The following is a 23,601-nucleotide window of genomic DNA, read 5'->3' as shown; positions in this document are numbered from 1 at the left end:
TAAATAAAGGAGAAAAAGGTGGGCAAAAAAATATATCCAAAGCATGGTCTCTACCATAGAGCTTTATACTTTCTGTTAAAGCAGACCATTATCATTGACTCCCCATCCAAAGCCTCTGGAAAGGGCGACAGCAGCACTCACGTCCAGGGACACCCCCGAATTAGGCTGATCAGGTTCTAACATCTGGTAATCTGAAATGACACACTGAGTGGGGTCAGTTTTTTAAGGAGCAGCATCTGGATGGAAAAGTCAGGTAACACTGGCGCTGCCACGGCACACTAAAGCCTCAGGGGGCTGGAGAAGCCTTGAGTGCAGATGTCTGTCCGCACAGAAGCATAAGAATGGAGCAGAAAGAGGGTATGCAGGAGAGGAAAAAAACCTTCCAGTCCAGTCCCTGGATGTCTGGCCACTTTCTGAGTGTTATGCTTGGATGTCTACTGTATTCTTAAAACATAATAAATCCCGGTTAAATTAGCCTGAAAAGGGTCAGATAACTGTATGGCTTAATTTTGAAATATATGTTTGTAAAAATGGAGTGGCAGATTAGAGAAATGCGAATCAAAACTACAACGAGATTTCATCTCACTGCAACAAGGCTGGCATTAATCCAAAAAACACAAAAGAATAAATGTTGGAGAGGCTGTGGAGAGATTGGAACACTTCTACACTGCTAGTGGGAATGTCAAATGGTACAACCACTTTGGAAATCGATTTGGCACTTCTTTAAAAAGCTAGAAATACAACTACCATACGATCCAGCAATCCCACTCCCTGGAATATATCCTAGAGAATTAAGAGCCTTTACACAAACAGATATATGCATACCCATGTTTACTGCAGCACTGTCTACAATAGCAAAAAGATGGAAGCAACCAAGGTGCCCATCAACGGATGAATGGATAAATAAATGATGGTATATTCACACAATGGAATACTACGCATCGATAAAGAACAGTGAGGAATCTGTGAAACATTTCATAACATGGAGAAACCTGGAGGGCATTATGCTGAGTGAAATTAGTCAGCTGTAAAAGGACAAATATTGTATAAGACCACTATTGTAAGAACTTGAGAAATAGTTTAACCTGAGAAGAATACATTCTTTTGCAGTTATGAGAGCAGGGAGGGATGGACAGTGGCAGAGGGGTATCCACTAATTAGATAGTAGATAAGAACTACTTTAGGTGAAGGGAAAGACAGCACACAATACAGGGGAGGTCAGCACAACTGGACAAAACCAAAAGCAAAGAAGTTTCCTGAATAAACTCAATGCATCGAAGGCCAGTGTAGCAGGGGCAGAGGTCTGGGGACCATGGTTTCAGGGGACGTCTAAGTCAACTGGCATAACAAAATCTATGAAGAAAACATTCTGCATCCCACTTTGAAGAGTGGCGTCTGGGGTCTTAAACGCTAGCAAGCAGCCATCTAAGATGCATCAATTGGTCTCAACCCACCTGGATCAAAAGAGAGTGAAGAACACCAAGGACACAAGGTGATTACGAGCCCAGGAGACAGAAAGGGCCACATGAACCAGAGACTACATCATCCTGAGACCAGAAGAACCAGACGGTGCCCGCCTACAACCGATGATTGCACTGACAGGGAACACAACAGAGAACCCCTGAGGGAGCAGGAGAGCAGTGGGATGCAGACCCCAAATTCTCATAAGACCAGACTTAATGGTCTGACTGAGACTAGAAGGACCCCAGCGGTCATGGTGTTCTGTTGGCCCAGGACAGGACCCATTCCCAAAGCCAACTCTTCAGACGTGGATTGGACTGGGCAATGGCTTGGAGAGGGATGCTGGTGAGGAGTGAGCTTCCTAGATCTGGTGGACACTTGAGACTATGTTGGCATCTCCTGCCTGGAGGGGAGATGAGAGGGTGGAGAGGGTTAGAAGCTGGTGAAATGGAGACGAAAAGAGAGAGTGGAGAGAGAGAGCAGGCTGTCTCATTAGTGGGAGAGTAATTGGAGTGTGTAGCAAGGTATATATGGGTTTTTGTGTGAGAAACTAACTTGTAAGCTTTCACTTAAAGCACAATAAAAATTATTAAAAGAAAAAAAAAAATGGCGTGGCAGGGACATCAGACCTCTTCTAACCTCACAAAGGGGAGAGAGAATTACCAACAGCATCAGCCCAAGGCTGATTCCTGTGAAGCAGAGGTCAGACATACCTCCTCTCTCCAAGCTTTTTACCAATTCTGACACCAGCCATCTCTCTCTTGGCAGTCTCTGCTTCTCTGCTGGGTTTGATAGTTCACTGTAGTGGCCTCACAGACAATACTCACAACTATGCATTTATTAGGAAAGTAACAGGTATTCTGGATATGGAACAACTCAGTATAAACTTCTTCGGTCAGGACAGCTTCTTGGCTGTGCCCAAGGCCTCTCCCTGGCCCTTGGCCCTCAGCCGTTTGGGCCAACCCAGCCTCTGCTCTGCTTGGATTAAGTGTTACGAAGCTCTTTAGCTCCATGGGTAAGTGCCCACCATCAAGCCTCCGCCCAAAGGCACTCAGCTCTCCAGCTCTGAGGGTTGGCAAGCCTTGCTCCACCAAGTGCCTGGAGACAGCCCACTTGGCCAGCAAGCCTCCTGCCTGATGGTGCTCAGCTTTCTCGATCTGTGGGCCAGGAAGCCCACCTCGTAATCTCCTTGTTCTGCTGCCACTGTTTCTCTGCCACTGCTTCCATTGTTACAGCTCTGTCTCCCAGGTCCAGTAGGTTCTCAGCACAGGGGATCTTGGTTCCAAAGGATGCACTCCACTCCTAGCTTTTCTTTCTTGGTGGTAATGAGGTCCCCCCTGTCCGCTTTTGGGATGGCTCATTTTAAGCCTAATAGGATGGCAAAACTGACCAATCCCCTACTCAGGGTTCCAAACACCTTATTTGCATGGTCCCCACCCCACAAGAGTGCTATGTACCTTTATTTGCATTATTAGCAAACTTTTCAATGCCCTTGGTGGGCCACAAGCACCTCATTTGCATAGCCCTACCCAGCCATTTGGTGGGAGTTACAAGACCATGATGAGAAGGGCCACCAATGAGCTGGGGAGGGTGGGGGGTGAGACACCAAATGAGATGAGAATAAAAGAAGCTATGCCTCCAGTGGAAGCCTGGGCATGTTTTAAAAACTCACTGGGTTTGGGCTGTCTGAATCGAACCTCTATTTCCATTTTAAAAAAAAAAAAAAAAATTGGGACAGTATATATTATGAATCAAAAAGAGACTATACTTATTGTTTCAAAAACCAATATCAGGCTTATAAACAGTAAGCTAGGTTTACTGTTGTCATGCTGGTGATGTGAAAGCCTGCTCCTACCACAGCAGCAGCAGTCAAACTTGTAAGCTGAACCATAAGCATGAGATAGCTGGAGTCTGTGTTTTACATACATATAGGGTACGTTAGCAGGGATCAGTCTCTCAACAATTATGACTATAACTGCTTGTATCCGTATAACAACTTCTGTCCGTCCCACTCAGACCTTTCCAGGGAGGTCTGAGAGCGTCCTTGACTTTCAGGGCAACTATCTGCCTGTTGTGTGAACAGCTCTCCCTCATTCGAGTAGACACAGAGGGAGGCAGAGGCATGCACCGCTCCAAATCCAAGGCCAAAGCATAGGTACTATGCAAAGAATTCACTATGTCAGCCCAGGAAGGCACCAAGCAACAAGCCTTTTCCTTCCAAGTGGCAGTGTGGACTCTAGAATTAAGACTTTTCTTTTTACAAATTCTCACTTTAAAGAAGTAGTGCACTAACACCTCTGATTCCTGTTGGAGTTCAGAACTCAAGGCAAAGGAGTACAAACCTCTTTGCTACAAGCTATTACTGTTAATAAATAATATCAGAGCTGTTATATAAACAACATATTTACAAACTCCCAGGGTGCCAGAGAACAAGCCATAAAACCAATCAGAACTTTAACTCAGATGAGTGAGGTGGGCAAAGCATTGTAAAAGATGTTATATAAAATCCTTCCATACAAAGAGCTTCAGGTATCAAACAAGGAATGTATACGGAATTACCAGCAGCTACAGAAGAGGAAATGTTCTGCACTGTGTGCTTGCTCCTGGCAGATAAGAGTGGGCCAGTTTATGTTCCCTGAGGACAGTTAAGGGCCAGTAGGGCAGGGAGTTGGAGCCAGGACCATGGCTCTCTCTATAGGCAGCCAGCAAGAAAGGGGGAAAACATTGGGTCTCAGGTAGGCTCATACTGCTGTGAGGACATACTGATAGAGGGAAAAAAAAAAAAAAAAAGCCAATTTCGTAGCTGAAATACTCCTAGTTGGTCAACATGGAAAATCAGACATTTCATGAGGCCCTCCCCACATCCACAGAACTATATGTTCATAAACATTTTTATATAAGAAAACTGCCTTTCCTTTTCCCACAGGAATCTTGCCCCTTCTCTTCGCCTGACCCAAATGTCTAGGTAAGGAGTTCTTCCCTCAACAGCCCTAGCCTCTACCATCCCCCTCACCTGTCTGACAATGCTCTGGATCAGTTTGTCCATGGTAAAAGCAATGTAGGCGTGAATGGTGAACATCTCTCTCAACGAATCTTCATACTGTGATGAGTCTATGTTGCCATCCAGCAGGCTCCGCACCATGTCCAGGAAAGCTGGGTAATAATCTTCTACCTCAACATCCACTGTGGGAGAGATTGGAAAGGTGAGGCCTTACTCTGCTCAAAAAAAAAAAAAAAAGGTCGGGACAGAGGGCAGGGCAAATCCCACAGCTGGCCTAACCAGCACTTGAAAGATGAACACTCGATATTCAAAACATACCCACTCAATCCACTGCAGACAGAGATGAAATCTGACAGGTGGCTACAACCACCAGCCCCGTCTATCACGGAAGACTGACTCTGCAACTTTGACAGCAGCCTCTAACACGCTGCCTGACCAGGCTACGGAGACACTTACTTACAGTGCTGCTGGGCTCTGCACAGAAGGAGGGCAAAATATCCCAGGGAAGAAAAAAGTCCTTCAGAAAGTTGTCGGCTCCCTGGCTGAGAGAGGAACCTAATCTCTCCGCCTGCACACATGGATCACTTGCTCATGAAGCTATTTTAACGCAGCGTAAAGTGCAGATGAGGAAAAGCAGACAGCCACAGTCTAGCACAGGGAAACTGCTTGGGAACAAAAACTAGGAGGGCAAATTAAATCCCCTATGAATAATGAAGTAATCTGCATTTGTCAAAGTCCTTTTGTTTAAAAATGGATTCTCAACATTGTACCTCACAAATTGCATAAAATGATCGGTGCCTGCTGCACATGAATCACTTCAATCACCAGCTAGAGTGAATCTTATTAGTTGATAAAGAGACATCTGGCAACTAGTGGTGAAAGGACTGCCTTTAGCTTAATAAAAATAACACCCATTTACGTAAAGCTCAAAAACAGGCAAATCCAATCTCTTCAGTGTTGGAAATCAAGGCAGTGGTTATCCTTGGAGCATTAGGGGCTGGAAAGGGACACAGGGTGGGATGGGGGGCTATTGGGGGTGGTCATTATGTTCTATTTCTTGACCTGAGTTCTTGTTACAGAGGTGTGTTCGCTTTGTAAAAGTTTGCTGAGCTATACAATTCTGAATTGTATGCTTTTCTGTACTTATGTTACATTTCAGTAAAAAATTCACTAAAATGACAAAAAAAATTACAAAGAGAATGCTTCTTCATTAACTAATTGGCTACCCTATTTGTAGGGTTTGTACTAAAGAAAAAAAGAGCAAAACCCAAGTCCGTTTATCTGAAGTGTGATGAACTCATTAAAGACAGGTCAAACAGGGCAGTTATTGTGTAAAATAAGCAATTGGCTTGAGTTTCATCACATAGTATCGCCTTGTTCAGGCCACAGCACAGATGTGGGTCTCAGAAATATGTCATCATGAAACTGCCTTTATGCCAAAATAAAGTTATAAGCCCAAACCACAGACTTGTCCACATGAGTTCTCATCAGTATGTGAGTTGGCTTTATCATTGAAGACCAAACTATGTAGTGTCAAACCAAGTTAAGTCAGTGGTTAAGCCAGGATTAGGACATTATCTAATTAATTATCTCTAATTTCTACCCAAGCAGATGGAATTATCACACTGAGGTCCAGAATTTGTGTTCTCAAGCTAGGGCTAATATAGGCAAACCTGTAACCAAACCCGCTGCCGTCGAGTTGATTATGACTCATAGTGACCCTATAGGACAGAGCAGAACTGCCCCATAGTTTCCAAGGACTGCCTGGTGGATTTAAACTGCCAACCTTTTGGTTAGCAGTCGTAGCACTTAACCACTATGCCACCACGGTTTCCAATATAAACAAAGGCTTTTAAAATTTACTCCCAGAGTCATTAGCTCTTCAACATACAGAACACAAGCTAGGGCCACACTGGGCTTCCTACATAAGCTTCACTTCAAAAAAAAAAAAAGAATTCACCTCACAGATTGGCTATTTTCTCAAAAGCCTAGAAGAAAGGTTTTATGAAAAACCGTTTCACTCGCAGCTCAACTACTAATTATGAATTTAACTCATCTGGAAGCACGGAATTACTTAAAGTATATATAGTAGCTTCCTTTAACTTTCATCTCACTTATTTTTGTTTTCCTCAGTTCTCTATCTTCATTCTGTTGTGTCTCACTCACATGTTCTCTTCATAACTTGTTCTTACACACTCATCTTGCACACCACCTCTTGAATTCCAATCTCCCTTCCATAATTTTTTCTATTTATTAGGAATGAGCCATGAACCCTCTTGGTTCAAGAGAAGTCCTGACCAAACATACCTGAGAAAATCCACATGTCTTAGGCATGAAAAACTAGGAATTTATGGTCTGCCACCAAGTGGAATCGACTGTGACATTTTAGCCCTTCTCTGTTATTGGAAACACCACAATAACCTAGACAACTGTCATTTGGGAAACTGACAGCAACTGATACTTGCCTCCCTGGTGCTCACAGTACCGACCACTGAGTGGGCATCCGTATTCGAAGCACTGAGTAAGGTGCCTTACATATTTTCTGTAATTCTCCTAATAACCCCACAAGCTAACAACCAGTACCTCCATTTTACAGGTAAACAAGTTCAGAGTTTAAATAAGCTCATACAACCAGTAAATTTCAGAGTCAGGACTTGAACCCTGGTCTGGCTCTACAGTCTGTACTCTATGCACAAAAAAAACCACCCTAAGTCTAACTAGGCCCTGAAGTCCTCAACCCCACACACCCTCTCTAAGTCAACCTAGGCACTCACTAGGTTCTTTGAGACGTAGCTGGATAGCGGGGCTGTCACTCTTGTCTCGCCGTACGCCTGGCATATCATGCTCCCACACTCTCTCTCGGTTTTCTTCTTCAATTTGCCGTTCAGCTTGGGAACAAATCCGCATCAGCCTCAGGCAGAGGATCTGGTGCAGTCGCATAAAGATATACCAATTGTTATTGACATAGAAGAGATTGTACACTTCATCCATCCCTTTTAACTTTTGAGCTGCTGTGTTACTAAACAGTAGCTTGGACTTAGGGGGGCTGCCCCCAACACCGTTGTGCTTCTTAGCTGCCCCTGTGGCTTCATCTACATCCATCTCTTCTTCTTCTTCTTCCTCCACATCTGAGAGATCGCCTCTTTGAGCAAAGAGCAGGTCTGGAATGAAATGATGCATGATCTGCTTGATTTTATACTTGTCCTCCTTCTGAATGCCTGTCTGCCTCTTCACATGGTGGATAATCAGGGCAGCGGCATCCTCCAGTATCTGTTTGTCCTCATAGACAAGCGAGAGGTGGGGGCCAACTGGTACACCAGCATTCTCTTCTGTAGCCTGCTCTTGCCTCTGATGGGAGAGAGAGACGGCAAAGTATCACTGGACATGTTTAGGGCAACGACACACAGACTGCGACGCGACACCAGCAGTACACACCATTATTAACCACAGTGATGGATTTTTTCCAATCCAAAAATTAGGACCTGATCTTCATAATTTTGGTGACTCTTCCAGTTAACACAATAGTAATGTAAGAGATCGGTCTGATGCCAAAATATTGGCACCAGACTCTGGTGGCTGATAGGAACAATGGGACAGAATTGAGATCATCTTTAAAAATTCCTTACAGAGGATATGATATGAAGTCTGAGATTTACTTTAAAATACTTCCAGGGTGGAGTGTGGGTGTTGACAAATACAGCAAAATTGACAAAACATGGATGATTATTTAAGTTTACATGAGAGCTTGGTTTACTATTCTCTCTCCTTTTGTATGTCTGAAATTCAGGATCACACCACTTCTGGGAATTCTCAATTGCACTGTATTTATATTTCTACCCATCCCCTCTCTAAGACTGTGAGCTCACAGAAAACAGAATTAATTTCTTTATATAGTCCTGGTAAGTGTGCTGAATAAACAAAGATTAGAGTGAGTTTGGGAATCAATGACAATTTTTAAGTTGCAGAAAGCTGAGACGGTAAATATGAAGACAAGGTATTGTTCAAGGGAACTAAATTGGGGGGGTGGGTGGGGAGGGAGGCAGGCGGTATAAACTGAAACTAGGATGATAAATTAGACTAGTCTAACAGCTTAGGTATAAAGGAGATGGCAGGATCAAGAATAGAAAAGGTTATAACAGTTATGAAGCAAGAATCAACAGGTCTTAGAGGGTCTCATCTTCATACGATAAAGGGAATTCCCAAGAATCAAAGCTATGCTGAACATAAAGGTGACAGAGTTCTCTCCCAGATGTAGAAACCCCCAGCTCACCTCGTCATAGATACTTTCAATCTCGTTGAGTAAGCTCTTAGACCTCAGGACCTTGGTGTCGTTCTGTTTAAAGTTGATGCCCTGGTGGTCCAGAGACTTCAAATAATATTTCTCATTTTGTTCCCTCCACACCTTGTTAAAGCCCCTCTGAGCTTCTCGCCACTCTTCCTCTTTCATCTTCAACCTAGTGAGGTGAGGAGAGGGACAGAAACAACAACATCGGGAGATTCAGGGGGTTTAAAAGTGAGATATAAACCAGGCTACTTTATTTCAAAAGTCAAAAGATACACAAGGCCTGTCGAAATTATTGACCACTTGGGATAAACGTTACCAAATCTGTATTGAACTTTTATACATGCAAAGTTGCTCATTCAGGACATAATTTGTCCCAAGTCAGAAATCTTACCTAGAATTATTTCTCAAACAGCATTCCACAGTATACCCTTTAGATATAAGTACTCCTTGAAAAAAGGGTTCTCCTTCCTTGGCCAGCTAAAATAAAGTTAAGTTGTTGGTGGTGGGTTTAGGACTTTTCAGAACATGTACTATGCTAATGTGAACGCAAAAGGCCAAGAGCAGAGAATTTGCACGGTGATGTTCCTTTGGACACGGTTTGAGAAGTTCAGATAAGAATTGATCTTGATGTCCCAGGAGAGAATATTAGAGTAAAAATAAAAAACAGCACCAGAACTAAAAAAGAGTCTACATTTCAAAGGTTAAAAGTTAAATACTACTGGGAGGAACAATAAAATCTCAGCATTTGCGGAACTGTGCAGCAAACAGTAAAACATTTTTGCCAGATAAAATGAGAGAAGACCCAGCTCTCAGCAAGAGTTCACAGTGCAGTTCACGGCACCATGGACTTAGAGTAACACTGGGGCTCAGTCTGGTTTCTGGCCTCCTATCTACTTGATGCCTGGCCTTACCAAAAAAAAAAAAAAAAAAAAAAACCAAACACACTGCCGTCGAGTCGATTCCAACTCATAGAGACCATATAGGTCAGAGTAGAACTGCCTCATAGAGTTTCCAAGGAGCACCTGGCGGATTTGAACTGCTGAACTCTTGGTTAGCAGCTGTAGCACTTAATCGCTACCCCAACAGGATTTCCTGGCTCTAGGTGGGTACAAACGCCCCTCTACCCCTCAGATTGACATAAAGGGTTGTTAGGAGAAAGAAGTAAGATACTGCTGGTAAAACTGGTAACGCAGAACTCTTTTATAGTGAGTATGTATCAGTTTTACAAAGACAGTAATTTTTCTTATTAAAAAACAAACTAAGATGTTAACAATTGTGCCCAGTGGCAGGAACATGGGGGGAGCTGTCCGTTCTTTTTTTATATTTAAAACTACCCTCCCCTTCAAACACACAGGACACGCTACAGATTTAATGTGTTACAAATTCAGAAGTGTCTACCTTCTTGGGTCATGGTTCATACCAGGTCTGATAGTATGGACTTCTCAAGGTCTACTCTCAATGGCTGGCTACACAGAAGTCCATCATGAAGCTCCACTATCCCACTCTGCACCTGATTTCCAACAACCAGGGTAGGGAAGAAATGAAGGTCTCTTTGGACAACTAGATCGAAAATGAGAGCCTTGTTCAAAAGGACACTGAATCTGTCACAAAGCACACTAAAGCACTGCGGACATATTCACTCACGTACCTTTTAAGGACAATTGGGACGGCAATGGAGGGGTTTTTCCTCAGACCATCGATGATGTCAGCTGCTTTATCGGCATATATCCTCTGGAGTGCTTTTCGATGGATGACTTCCGACGTGCCCCCAAGGGTGTTGTCCAAGCGAAATTTGGCTTGTTCCTCAGCAGATAAGCGGGAAAGCTTCTTCTGTATTGCTTCCAGAACCCGGATTGTTGCCAGATTGGTCTCTAAAACTACATCAAGCTAAAGAGGAAGACAAGAAGCACGCTTAGGCCTCCAAAGGAGAATACCATAGTGGTCAGCAGTAGAAGTTCGGGAGTCAAACTCCCTGGATTTGAATCCTGGCTCTGCCTTACTAGCCATGTAAGACCGTTTCCTTATCAGTACAACAAGGATCACAACACCTACCCTCACATAAGGTGTTCTACAGATTTAATGATATAATCCACATAAAGTGTACAGCACAATGCCTAGCACGTAACAAACATCCGATAAATGATGGCTAAATGGTAGTTATTATCTCAACCACTACCACGGTGTGCTTTGGCTAGGACTGCCAGAGGGGCCTAATAGGAGGTAACCTTAATGACCCTTTTCCCTGAATTCTCCTGACTGCTAAGCTCTGTTACAAACAATAACAAAACACTTAAAAGGATAAATAAGCCTTGTGGGTAAGTCTTTTTTTGGGTAGCTGAAGCTATTCAAAATCTTCAATAGCCTGGTCCCACATCCAATAGTAGTAAGAGCAGTGACCATCAGTCCTAAGGAGTTCAATGTCCTGTGGGTAACCATTTAAATTCTTACTGAACTACTGGCACTAATTTTCTGACCTGGTTAAGGACATGACTTTGAGTCTATAATTTTTCCCCTAGCCTTAACACTGACAAGATTCTCTAAGATACAAAAAATGATACAAATGAGCAGTCTCAAAGACCAATGACCAAACGTCTGCAGAACAGCGTTCCCTAGGTTTTCTAGCTTTGGGACTGTTGACAGTCATAATGTTTTGTAAAATATTTCTGGTCTTCCCCCTCTTCCCGCAGTTATGGACAAATGACGGACTGAACTTCCTGGCTCCTTGTGATTAGAGAGGGCCATGTAACTAGTTCTGGCAAATGAGTTGTGAAGAGGTGAGTAGACACTGTATGTTACTTCTAAGCTGGAACATTTAAGGGTGTGAGACCCTTCTGAGCTTTTTCTTCCCTCTAATTACTGACAATGTGCAAGATGGTGGCACTCTGTCAGCCTGGGTCCCCGAGTAATCCTGATGAGCAGAGTCCTCTGTCAAACAGCAAGGCACATGCAGTATGGCCAAACAATAAACTTTTCTTTTTTCAAGCCACTGAGATTTAGGGATTTTCTGTACTGCAGCATTACCTAAGCTAAAACCCATTTGAAGGAGCCCATCCCACCAATTTCTAAGCATACACACACAGACACACACTTCTTTCATCTTTACTTTTGTAGTCACAACTGGTAAATGAGGGTGTTGCCTCCCATTTGCAGGTGTAACAGCTGAGAGAGAACAGGGCCATTGGGTCAAGACAAGATGCCAAGCTCATCTATCTAACATTACTAAACACAGGTAAAAACGAAATGCTTCCTTTAGCCTGATCAAACTTCCCATGGGTGTTAACATTTGCCATGATTTCATTTTCTGCAAATGGTTGCAACTCCTCAAACACTGGGGCAGAGATGGCCAATTAATAGCCAGTAGCTATGTAGCAAGTGGCTCTTCATTCAAAACTAGAAACAGCTGAAGGATGTGTGAAAGGGGTAAACTTGCCGAGAACTAAATCAGTATGAATTAAAAAAAAAAAAAAAAAAAGAGTTTAAGATGTCTCCCATCCATATGAAACACAGCCAGTTTAATATAGTAAATACATTAAATAGGACACACATCATTTTACTTCTTTGGATACACTTAATATTCCCTTTTTGTTGATGATATCAACGAATTAGTCACTCATACTCACTGGGGATTTTGAGCCAACTGTTCAGTTTAATTCCCCTCCTGATATAAGTGCGTCCTCAAACAAAAAAAAAACCCCTACCAACTCATTTATTCACTCCAGCTTTTCCCTTCCCAACTACTTTAAAATAAAGTCCCTAATCTAACTTTCTTCAAAAGAAGCCAAATCAATACAGAAATATGAGAGAAAAAGTCCAGTTCTCACAGACCTGGTTTGCTAACTACGATACCTGCACTAAGAACAACAATACACACAGACCTTAAAATAATTAAAACTAGCTTTAAGAAAACCTTATAGGTATAGTTTTATACACCACATAAAGCTTCAGCACAAAAATCTTTAAAAATTCAAAGGATTATTATTCAGTTATCAACGGACAATTTCTGTTCAAGTGGCCTAGATAAATCACAGTTGTTATAAAATTACTAATACATTCAACAAATTTATAAAGCATGTTAAATACAACAGGCATATATCACAAGAGGAAGTGATCCTATAAATGTCAAGAGCTCTTCAGTCTTAAAAAGACAACCCTCACAGAGAGATATCTGAGATACCTTCTCATTTGGCATCTATTTTCCACTGGGTTTTTGGGTTTGGGTCTAAAGAAAAAGGAGCTTGTACCTCAAAGCGCTCATCTTCGCAACGATAGATATGTTCTTCGTACTGTGTCTTCTTGGAACTAACAAAGGTAGAGTCCTCAGACCATGAAGGGAAGGAAACCCAGGTATCATTTAAAACCTGTGGGGAGAAGAAGAGACTGAAAAGCATTCTCAATAAAAAGACAAAACAAAGGTCTAGAGGGTGGGAGAAACATTGCTCTGCAGCTAACATCACTCTAAGTTTCACCTTCAGCAAGTTTACAAAAGGGTATTGGTAAGAAAAAGGTTCAGGAACATAGGTGACATTTTCTTTTGAAAAAAGAGAGGAGTCTTGATCTCATTACATAAATTCTCTACCCATTCACATAAAATCCCCATACTGCTCCCTTCTGGAGGAATCTGAGGATTCAGGGCTGATCCTTACCAGGGAAGGCCTTACCTCTTTACAGAGAGGAGTCCGTCCTGTGCACTTGGGCTGCTGGTAGCTCTTTGGGAGGGCTCGATAGCTGGAGCCCAACCGTTTACAGGAGGCATAATCTATCTCCATGGCAATGCCCTCCGTAGCTCGTTCCTTTGGAAAGGTTTCCAGATGTACAGACTCCTTATAGCCCAGAAAGTTTTTAAACCAATTAAACAACTCAGGGAATTTCCTAAAGAATCAAACCAAAAACTGGTAAGCAATGAGAAGCACGAGGCAGTTGTCCCGAGATATGCCCACCACCACTTGGTGCTGGGTCGGAACTCTGCTACCAGGGGCAAGTTCTAATGACAGTTATTATTTCCTGCCAAAGCAGTTCAAAGCACCGCCTCTGAACATTTGGTTTCCCCTTTTCCTATAGAATGCTCTCAGATCAATTATGATGGTGATGGAAGAGCTGCAATAACCAGCCATACTTCTGATCGAGAACACTGCTTCAGTGTTCAGTTAATTCTTAGGTTGTGAAATACAGTCAAGATTCTAGAATCTTGGGATACAGGAAGCACTGGTCAGCAGATCAGGATACCACTAGTCCTGGCCAGCAGTCAACAGGAACTTTAATCCCTTTCTATTTTCTTATCTCCAGAGTTGGACTAGAAGACTTCTAGGAGGACTCTTTTAACACTGACATTTTACAAGTCGGTGGACCCAATTCAATTAACTTTGCTTCTCATACACTCACAAACCAAGTGGGTATTCCCTCGCCTCCATATCCTATAACAGGGCTAAGCCCCTCATTCCACTTACCCTAGGAAGGGAGAGACTAGCTGTACTAGCTCAGATCGAGAGATCACCTCCTGGTTAAAGATAACAAGACAGCGCAGGAAATTTTCATAAGCCTCTGCACTTCGCAAAGCTTTTCGGACCTTATGGAAACAACCGAAAAATAAAACAGTTAAGTGGAAGAATCAAGAGATCCTGCGTTGCTTTAAAAAAAACTGGGAAATATGAACTGACATATGTGAGGATACTAAAGAATCAGAGTAAATTTTTTCAGGTGTGATAATGACTATATCTGAAAAAAAAGAGTCATTTTAAAGAGAAAACTACTACAATATTTACGGAGGTAGTAATATCTCAGACTGTCTCCCAAGCATCTGTGGTAGGTGGGAGTACACACGAACAAAGAGACTGGCTAGGAGCCTGGAAATACTGAAGCTGGATAAGGGGTCATTCGATTATTCTCTTTTATACGTTTAAAATTTTCCATAATAAAAACTTAAACAGTGAGATCCTAGAGTAGGTAAGACTCTTAACCATCTCACATGCTTTATTCTCCAAACCATATCAGAGTTACCCAAGTTTTGTTGCCTCTCTTAACAGGTATTTACAGCAAGGATCTTGGTTAACAATGTTTCCAAACTCTGGTAATCTCGAATAATAAATCTTTTAAAATATTTCTGTCCCCTCACAATGATCTTTCCCTTCCTCCATTTACAATATTGATCACTTTAGCATCAAAAAATTTTTAAATGTTCAATGCCGTAAACAAAATACAACTAGCCTGGATAGATGACCAATCTGGAGCTTCAGTTTCACAAATCTTTAGCATTGTGGTACTGTAGTAGGGATTGAAGGCTCTCACCAAATCAACAACTCCCACTCCAGGCTCTAGAATACTTTTCCTAACTATCAACTGGTAGATACCACATGGAATACACACTTAAAAAGAATATTATGGTGGTAATATACATGTAAAACAGAAAGTCTGCCACTTAATCATTTTTAGAGCATAATTCAGTGACGTTAATTATACTCCCCAGGTTGTACTACTATCACCACTATCCATTTCCAAATGTTTCTGGATCCCCTCAAACAGAAGCTCGGTTCCCCTTAAAGAACTCCCACCATTATCCCCTCCCCCAGCCCCTGGTAATCACTAATGAATTTGAATTTTTGTTTCTATACATTTGCTTATTCTAGATACTGGCATATGTTCTTTTAAAGCTAAAGATGAAAGAGCACTTGTACTTTTTGTACTATAAACCATATTTATTTACTTTTAATTTTTTTATTAGCTTTTAAACATACATAAAAGCAGACAGTCTAATGAATCCCATGTACTACTCAACCTCAGTGATGAATACATAGTAAATTTTGTTTCCTCTATACCCATTTCCTCCATCACTGAATTTTAAAGCAAATCCCAGACATTTCACCTATATAGACCTCAGTATGTATCTCTAACAAATAAGTACTCTTTAAAAAAAAACCATTACTCTTAAAATTACTAATATATATTTTTTTAATTCCTTAATAGGATCTAATATTGAATCTGTTCATATTTCCTGAGTTATCTAATAAACATCTTCTAAAAATTGGTTTTCAAAATCAGGATCCATACAAGGTCTGCATGTTGCATTTGGCTAATATATTTCTTAATTCTTTTTTAATTTTAACAGTGCCCCTCTTCCACTCTTTTCTTGCCATTTGATGGTTGTGACCTTGACTTATACATTTGCCTTAAAATACCAAGTGCCCAGGCAGCCCTTAGAAATGGTTCAAGTCAGAATCAGGGACTGTGACTATTTTCTCAGGATAGCTCACACAGGCACAGCAGGCAGAGAGATCAGGGCAGCCTGTCTTTTGGAGGCATGATAAACAATCAGAGATGTTAAATCACTTGTCCTGCAAAAAGCCAGAGGTGCAAGAGCAGGTCAATCACTGCCAGATCAATCCGGGCTGATTCATGGGTTCAGGAGAAGCCCAACAGTTGCCAGCTACCCTGATGAAAGTAGCCTGCTAATGGCCACGTTGCCTTCAGACACAGGTGGAGAGCCAACCTAATACCGCACAACACCATTTACACCAGCAGTTTCAACTCCTGTGCTCATTAGAATCACCTGGGGAGCTTCGCAAACATACAATTAAATCAGAACCCCCACGAATCCTACCTGTGCATACTGCAAATTATGTATCACAGCAATTAGAAGATTACAAGCCATTTTAAGTCCCCAACAACTGGTGTAAGCACCAACACTCTCCATTGTACAGACCTGGATATCTACAACAGAGAACTCCAAACATCATTCCAGAGGAACATCACACATCTTTTCAAAAAGCTATCTTCCACTACGGAAAAGGCTGTATTTTGCTACAAACTACCACCCAAAGCAAAGGAGAATGCTACCATGCCTCTAGTTTTGCTTACAGTTCTAGAAGATGGAAAGAATTTACAATTTGGAAACTATGCTAGAAAGTACAAAGTCCTAATCGGTTTCACGCTTCTAAAATAAAACCTTCTTGGGGGTGGAGGTGATTTTCTTTTTAAAAGAAAATGATGGCTGATATCAAATCTAATTCACCCATGACTCACCTTATCAAAAAATAAAGATTCAGTTCCTACACCATGCTTGCTGGCATCTGCCATAGAGGAATCCTTTAGGCTGAGCAATTTGGGTTTCTTCTACAAAAAAGGAAAAATACAAACACGTAAGATTCAGACAGTGGGCTTCTCAACCATTTCATTTTCATCTGTATTCAATGGTTCCATCGCTGACCACTGCTGACTGATAATGTGGAGCAAATGAGAGAATTCATGCAACTAAATCTACACCCTGAAAGACTTCCACGCTTCTTCTCTATTTCAATTTGCCTGTCACAGTTTCTTTCTCCAGCAGAGGCTCGCCATTCTATTCCCGATATGTTCTCTACACAAATGCTCACAGCATTACCGGTCAAAAACTTTTAGAATTAATGTCCTTCCTTACTTTTTCTGTGGGCCAAAAACAGCTTTTTCTGGAACCTAATGCCACTACTTTGTTTTCCTAGCTGGTAGAGACAGAAAAAGTATTTGTAACCATACGAGGCCAAAAGGGCAGCCTGTGCCCAAAAACCAAGTTCCTAAGGCAGGAAAGATAAGTGAATGAAAACAGGGAACCCAGGGAGAAAGGGGACAGAACGCTGTCGCATTGAGGGATTGCAACTAATTATACAAAATAAATATGTGTATAAATTGTTGAATGGGAAACTCATCTACTCTGTAAACTTTCACCCAAACCACAATATCCAAAAATAAATAAATGTAATCTGAATTAAAAAAAAAGAGCTGGAGTACGCTGCCTGGAGTGGATATAAATCAATTTTTAAACTCTGCCAGTAATTCAATTAAAAATTTTCATGGGGGAGAAAAACAGTTTATTTTCCTATTCTAACAGAAAAAACAGTTATTCCTGTCGTGTCAGCAACATCCATTCAGACTAATTAAGACTGCTCTTTTAAAGGAAATGACCAGACCATGACTGAACCCTGTCAAGCAAGATTTTACTTTTTTAAAAAACCACTTCTCAACTATCTGTGAAGGAACACACAAGCACCGTGAGAACCAGCACAGTTACCTTTGGGATCTCAGAGTACACTCTCTTAGGAGCCACAGCCTCTGCTTACACTGCCTGAGGAGAAAGTAGGTGAGGCACGCATGCCCCCAAGATAGGGCTTCCACCTGTGGGTAATCAAGTGTGGACGAGGCCAATTCAAGGGCGGAGCATATCTGTGGAACTGATTTTTACTACTAACGTGAAAAAATATCAACCATTACCCATGTTCAATGTGGTTTCAAAAGGAGAAACCTTTACACAAACACTAAAAAGCAGGGTCCTTCAAAAGTGCCAGTAATACCTAACATGTCAGTCTTTGTAGTTATTCACTTCTTCACCATTTATCTCTTACTGTTAGAAAATCCCACTTGCTTTTGTTATCTTTAAATTCCGCAGACTTGTCTATCTCTTCCACATTACATACTAATTTAGAATGCACCGAAGCAGTGTTCAGTCCATACACCTAGCTCTCTCCTATCACAGATGCACTATTTCAAAAAGGACAGGAAGCTTAGCTTTCTGCGGTAGATCACCAGTGTTTGCTCTTAAAAATAAACACGCCATACCTCACTGGCAGCAGTTTAAGACCTCCCTCTGCTATAGCCAAAAGGTCCTGCCATGGAGATTAAGACGATATAAGATCTGGCAACTCAACAAGGAACCTTGGGCAGAAGAAGCCTCTAGACCAGAGAGATCTCACAAAGCACAGGAGAACCTCGAGAGATCACTGACTTGCTCAATAATCTTAGCACACACACAAAAAAACCCAAACCCACTGCCATCGAGTCGATTCCCACTCCTAGCAACCCTATAGAACAGAGCAGAACGGCCCCATACAATTTCCAAGGAGGACCTGGTAGATCTGAACTGCTGACCTTTTGGTTAGCAGCCATAGCTCTTACCCACTACACCACCAGGGTTTCCAATCTTTGGACAAGGCAGATTTAAAACATCAAATCACAAGAGGTGAAAATTGAGTAAGTCTTGGAAACTCTTGGCAGCAAGGAAAAAAAAATAAATGACAGCTAGTAACAAAAAAAGAAAATACAGAGAAAACCAGGAGGAACTAAAAAAAGTACAGTAATCTAAGCAATTAGAGTTAGTCTAACGTTCTTTTGCAAAGCCAGATAAGAAACTTTGCACTGAGTTTTCGTGACATATACCAACTCACTCCAAATATCCAGAATCCAGCCGTAAACATGCTTTGGATAAGAACACATGACCACCCCCAGAGTCCTTAGCCACCAAAATTGCTCCCCCAAGTCAAAATGAGCAAGTGCTCCTAATTCCCACCTTCACTGGAGGGGTAGTTCCCGTTCCCGAGTGCCGGCGGATCTGGCAGCCGTTCTGGCTAGGCCTCTGTGGCTTGTTGTTCAGTTGGGGCTTCTTCACAGTGCCTCCATGGTCATTTCTCACAGAATCAACCTTCTCGGCGGTTGTTTTGCTTAAAAGCTGATCAAGACACATGAAAGAGATTAATACTCTTATCAAAGCAAATGAGCATCATCTAGGGAAAGTCCCCTTCTGATTCCAGCTTCCTAAGGAGATAATAATCATAAGTAGTGTAGTTTTTCTAAACCAAACTTACCACAGAGCTGTTGGCATCTGGTAGAAACTGTCCAAACTCTGACAGCAAATCTTCCTGATTTTTAAAGAGCCGAGCCACCTGGGCATACACCTCCTGCTCAGTCAAGGCTGGGGTGTAGTTTCCTCCAGCTTCCTTGGCATTTCGCTGCTCTTTCTGATAGAAAATTACAAATGGGGAAATATCATATTCAAGGGCCACTGTTTTGAATGACTCACCTTGCATACTTCCTGGGGTATCTGGTAGGAGCTCTGTATGTTATCTACTGAGGATGCCCTTAAGAAGAAAGTCTAGGTTCCCATTCTTAGCACCTGTTTTGACTGCAGGCATTTGAGAAAGGAGTAGATGGTGGCTGACAATTCCTTTTAAAACTAGGACAGTAACTGTGAATGCCCAGGGACTACTCCCAACTGATAAAACACAAAGCACTAGAGAAATTTCTCCTTCTACTGTACATTAATTATATTGTGCAAATGATCCTCCAAATTTCCCAGGTAAACAAGCTTTTGTTTCACAGGGCACTAACTTTAAAAAATCTTGACTAGCTGCTTGCTGCAGGGCAATTGAGTTAGGCAAATCAAATTGGCTTTATATACATTCACACTTTCTAGCTGGTTAATTTCCATAAGAACTAGTGAACAACAATAGCTATTCAACTTCTTCTTAAGCCAGATGCCCTTAGAGGGTGACTGGTTAAGACAGGCTGAAAGGGCAATTCTCTTACCTGATACGTGTGCAAAATCTCCAGGAATGCTTTGTAGATGTCTGGTTGGCCCTGGAACCTGTTCTTGATCTTATTAACATAGTTAATGGCATGATTAAACTCCACAGGCTGATTGTTCTGCAAGGATGGGGCCGTTCCCAAGGAGATTGTCACTGGTGTGTGAGGTTGGACCGGTGGGGAACGTGGTGATGCGTATGGTGGGAGCGGGGGAGTCTGCTGACTGGCTGGAGTATGTGCTTGTAGTTGGGAAGGCTAAAAAAAAAAAAAAAAAAATTTCTCAGGAACACAGATGTGGACACACGAAAGAATGTTAAAACTAAAGAGAAAAAGCATGTCTGATTAATTTATATCCTTTATTTATTCAGGGACCAGGCCATTTTAACTCAATTCAGATCATGAGAGGGAGTGAGAGCTATCAAGGGCTTATACATTCTACTACAAATATTTCAGTTTTCAAATTTTCTAACTACAGTCTTAAAACTGGAGACATCTCCAACTACAGGGAAGAATTTTTCGTGTGTAATTTTTAAGTACACTAGCTGATCAGGTGTGAGTAGGAAGGAACTCATTCTATGCACATCTTCTACATCAGAAAAGGTAACATGTCAATTGCTATATAATTCCACATAGGAAGTGTTTTACACCCTCGCTGTCCAATAAGACTCTCCTGGATGGAAATGTTCTTTATTTGCACTGTTCTGTACGGTAACCACTAGCCACACGTGGCTCCTGCAAATGAAAAACTGAATATATTTTAACTAATTTAAATACAGTCATATGTGACTGGTGGTTTCCTTATTGGGAAAGTGCAGTTCTAGACTAAGAACAGGCCGCCACCACCATCATCAACGGGATCTTTTGCTTGGCTTGAACTGATCTAATCTGGTAAAAGGAGGAAGTTTTAGGAAGATGATGACCATGTGGGAGGTAGCCTAATTTGATCATGATAAGATGATCATTTCTGCCTGTATTGTCAAAGGACTATCATACAAAGTCACCAACTACTGGGATACTCAGGGGTTCAATAAGCAGCAATTAGGCACAAAAGAGTCTTTGTGGACTGTTAATGTTGATCTAAAATGTTGTTGTTAGTTGCTGTCGAGTTGATTCCAGCTCATGACGATACCATGGGTACTCAGCTGAACTGTGCTCCTTAGGGTTTTCAAGGCTAGGACTTCTCGAAAGCAGGTTGCCAGGCCTGCCTTTCCAGGTGCCTCTTGGTGGGTTCAAACCAATCTTTCAGCTAGTAATCAAGTGCTTAACCATATGCGTCACCCAAGGACTCCATTGATTTAAATAGATACCTAAATATCTGGTGTGTAAATGTGAACTATTTTATAGCTATGTGATTACTGTATCCTCTATGACAAAATCATTGTAACTTGTATTAATGTATCTACCCAAGTATTGGGAACCCTGGTGGCGTAGTGGTTAAGTGCTACGGCTGCTAACCAAAGGGTCTGCAGTTTGAATCCGCCAGGCGCTCCTTGGAAATTCTATGGGGCCGTTCTACTCTGGCCTATAGGGTCGCTATGAGTCGGAATCGACTCGATGGCACTGGGTTACTCAAGTATTATATAAAAGGGAAATGTCAAAGAGGTGCTTTCTGGGGATGTAATTCATATGATGCAGAACTTTCCAAGAGCTCACCTTGCTGACTTTGGCAGGTGGGGGCTGAGGAGCAGGCTGGGCAGGAGCTGGGGCTGACTGGGCTGAAGGTTGGGAAGAATGCTGGGGTGGTGGTTGAGGCTGGGGCTGGATGCCATGGGTGGGGATCTGATGAACCTGGCCAGGAGTTGTGACATTCACCATGTCATTGGTTTGCACCTCAATTTTGTAGCCAGGGGGCAAGAAGGTGTTGAAGCCCATGATCAGGTCAGGGTGGCCTTTGAACAGCTGGGACACCCGACTAATCACTCCCGGTGTGTCAATGCTGACAGAAAAATAAAAAGAAAGTGATGACAAAGCTTGAAAAATACTTTGGTAACAAAAAAATTCACTTTCCACTAGGTTCTCTAAACAACAGATAAAAATCAACCTGCATCATACAAAATTAACACATAAAGAACTCTAAAATTCCAAAGCCATTTAACTTTAGATTCAAAGAGGCTTAGTCACAATTTTGAAAAGAATATACGTTCATGGTAACGGTCCTGTCAAACAGATATTCAGACAGTAAATCCAAAGCTGTACTTCCCAAGCAAGATCAAGCTTTCTATACACTTGTGTCAACTATTTACTGAGCATGTGTCTACACTGCTCACACGAACTGCTCTCCTGTATTTGTGAATCATGCCAAAATACCAGTGTGTCTCCAACGAATTCAAAAGTCAAGTAGCCTACATCACCACCAGTGCTACCTCCACGACACAGATGATGCACTAAGAAAAATTTGCCAACAGGGAAAAAACAAAGGTCTAGTTCCTGTAATTTCAATCAATATAGCAATACATAAAATAAAGGATGACCCTGAAAGTTAAATCCCCACAATGGGGAATCCTGTATCTTCTAGTAGATGAAAGTAAGCACTATCCCTCCCCTCAAAATCACCATTCCAAGCACAAAGTTTGAGTACAACCATGTATGTCATTTACCTCTGAGATTTAAATTCCTTCATGATGTCAAGGAAATCATTGTAGACCTGAGGCTGACTACCAAACTGCAGCTTCACCTGGTCAAGATAGGACAGCGCATCCTCCACCTGAGATAGGGAGAAACCTCAAGGTTATAAAAAGAAAATAAGCCAAGAATTATAAAGAAACAACTTATATAAAAATGAAACTTAATGTAGTAAATAAATAGAAATATACAGTAAATACACATATTTTGACAAATAAGCCACAGTCCCTGCTCTGTAGAAGTTTGTTCACATCTAGTCGGGAATCACAACACAGTGGGTGAGTAGGTAATCCTGAATGTCCTGAGAGCACACAGAAAGGGTACCCCGTTAGGGAAGGCCTCCCTAGGAGGGGGTCTAAACTGAGTTCCAAGGATGAGTACAAGTTAGCAAAAGTGAAGACCTGTGAAGAGTCAGACAAACAAGCACGGGCAAAATCTCAGGCAGGACACCACATGGTATGTTGGGAAAACGGAAAACAGTCTAGTTTGGCTGGAGGATTGGTGGTGGGGGGGTGGAGTGGCAGTAGGAAGAGTGGCAAGAGATGAGAAAAGAGAGCAAACAGGATCTAGACCCTGGAAGACCTTGTAAATCTTGTTAACATCTATTTAGATGTTATCATCTGCACTTTCATGTACTCAAGCTAGCTGTAGTGTTGGGAAAGAATTGGCCAAGGGCAGGGCAGATTGGAAGAAGGAAGGAAGACCAGTTATGCTATCGGGCTAGCTCTTGTAAGAACAATAGTAGCCTGAATTACAATACTGGCCAAAGGAAGAGAAATAACTAGACTGATTCAAAAGCTTTTTAGAAGGTGTTATGGATTTAACTGTGTTCCCCCAAAACAGGTTGCAAATTCTAACCCTTACACCTATGGCGGGGGGGGGGCTCAGGTGGCACAGTGGTTAAGCATCCAGT

At 41.9% G+C, this 23,601-nt stretch overlaps 1 protein-coding gene across 4 annotated transcripts in view; it reads right to left on the bottom strand.

Annotated features, from left to right (window-relative positions):
* Positions 1-23,601, bottom strand: part of SIN3A (SIN3 transcription regulator family member A) — a 72,806-nt gene that overhangs the window by 12,102 nt on the left and 37,103 nt on the right. For 3 of the 4 annotated variants that reach the window (XM_064267246.1, XM_010593763.3, XM_064267247.1), the window contains 13 exons: positions 22,664-22,770; positions 21,720-22,002; positions 20,070-20,321; positions 19,349-19,501; positions 19,054-19,212; positions 16,761-16,850; positions 14,192-14,310; positions 13,406-13,616; positions 12,989-13,105; positions 10,396-10,634; positions 8,733-8,916; positions 7,237-7,810; positions 4,475-4,644 (listed from right to left, as the gene is read on the bottom strand). In XM_064267246.1, the coding sequence (XP_064123316.1) occupies positions 4,475-4,644; positions 7,237-7,810; positions 8,733-8,916; positions 10,396-10,634; positions 12,989-13,105; positions 13,406-13,616; positions 14,192-14,310; positions 16,761-16,850; positions 19,054-19,212; positions 19,349-19,501; positions 20,070-20,321; positions 21,720-22,002; positions 22,664-22,770 (2,658 nt within the window). The remainder of the gene's footprint in view (positions 1-4,474; positions 4,645-7,236; positions 7,811-8,732; positions 8,917-10,395; positions 10,635-12,988; positions 13,106-13,405; positions 13,617-14,191; positions 14,311-16,760; positions 16,851-19,053; positions 19,213-19,348; positions 19,502-20,069; positions 20,322-21,719; positions 22,003-22,663; positions 22,771-23,601) is intronic. The other variant, XM_064267248.1, reaches the window with a different exon arrangement.

Source organism: Loxodonta africana, chromosome 13 (assembly GCF_030014295.1).
Source record: "Loxodonta africana isolate mLoxAfr1 chromosome 13, mLoxAfr1.hap2, whole genome shotgun sequence".
NCBI classification, from domain to species: Eukaryota; Metazoa; Chordata; class Mammalia; order Proboscidea; family Elephantidae; genus Loxodonta; species Loxodonta africana.
The sequence above is the reverse complement of the archived record's forward strand: the minus strand, read 5'-3'. Positions and strand labels throughout refer to the sequence as shown.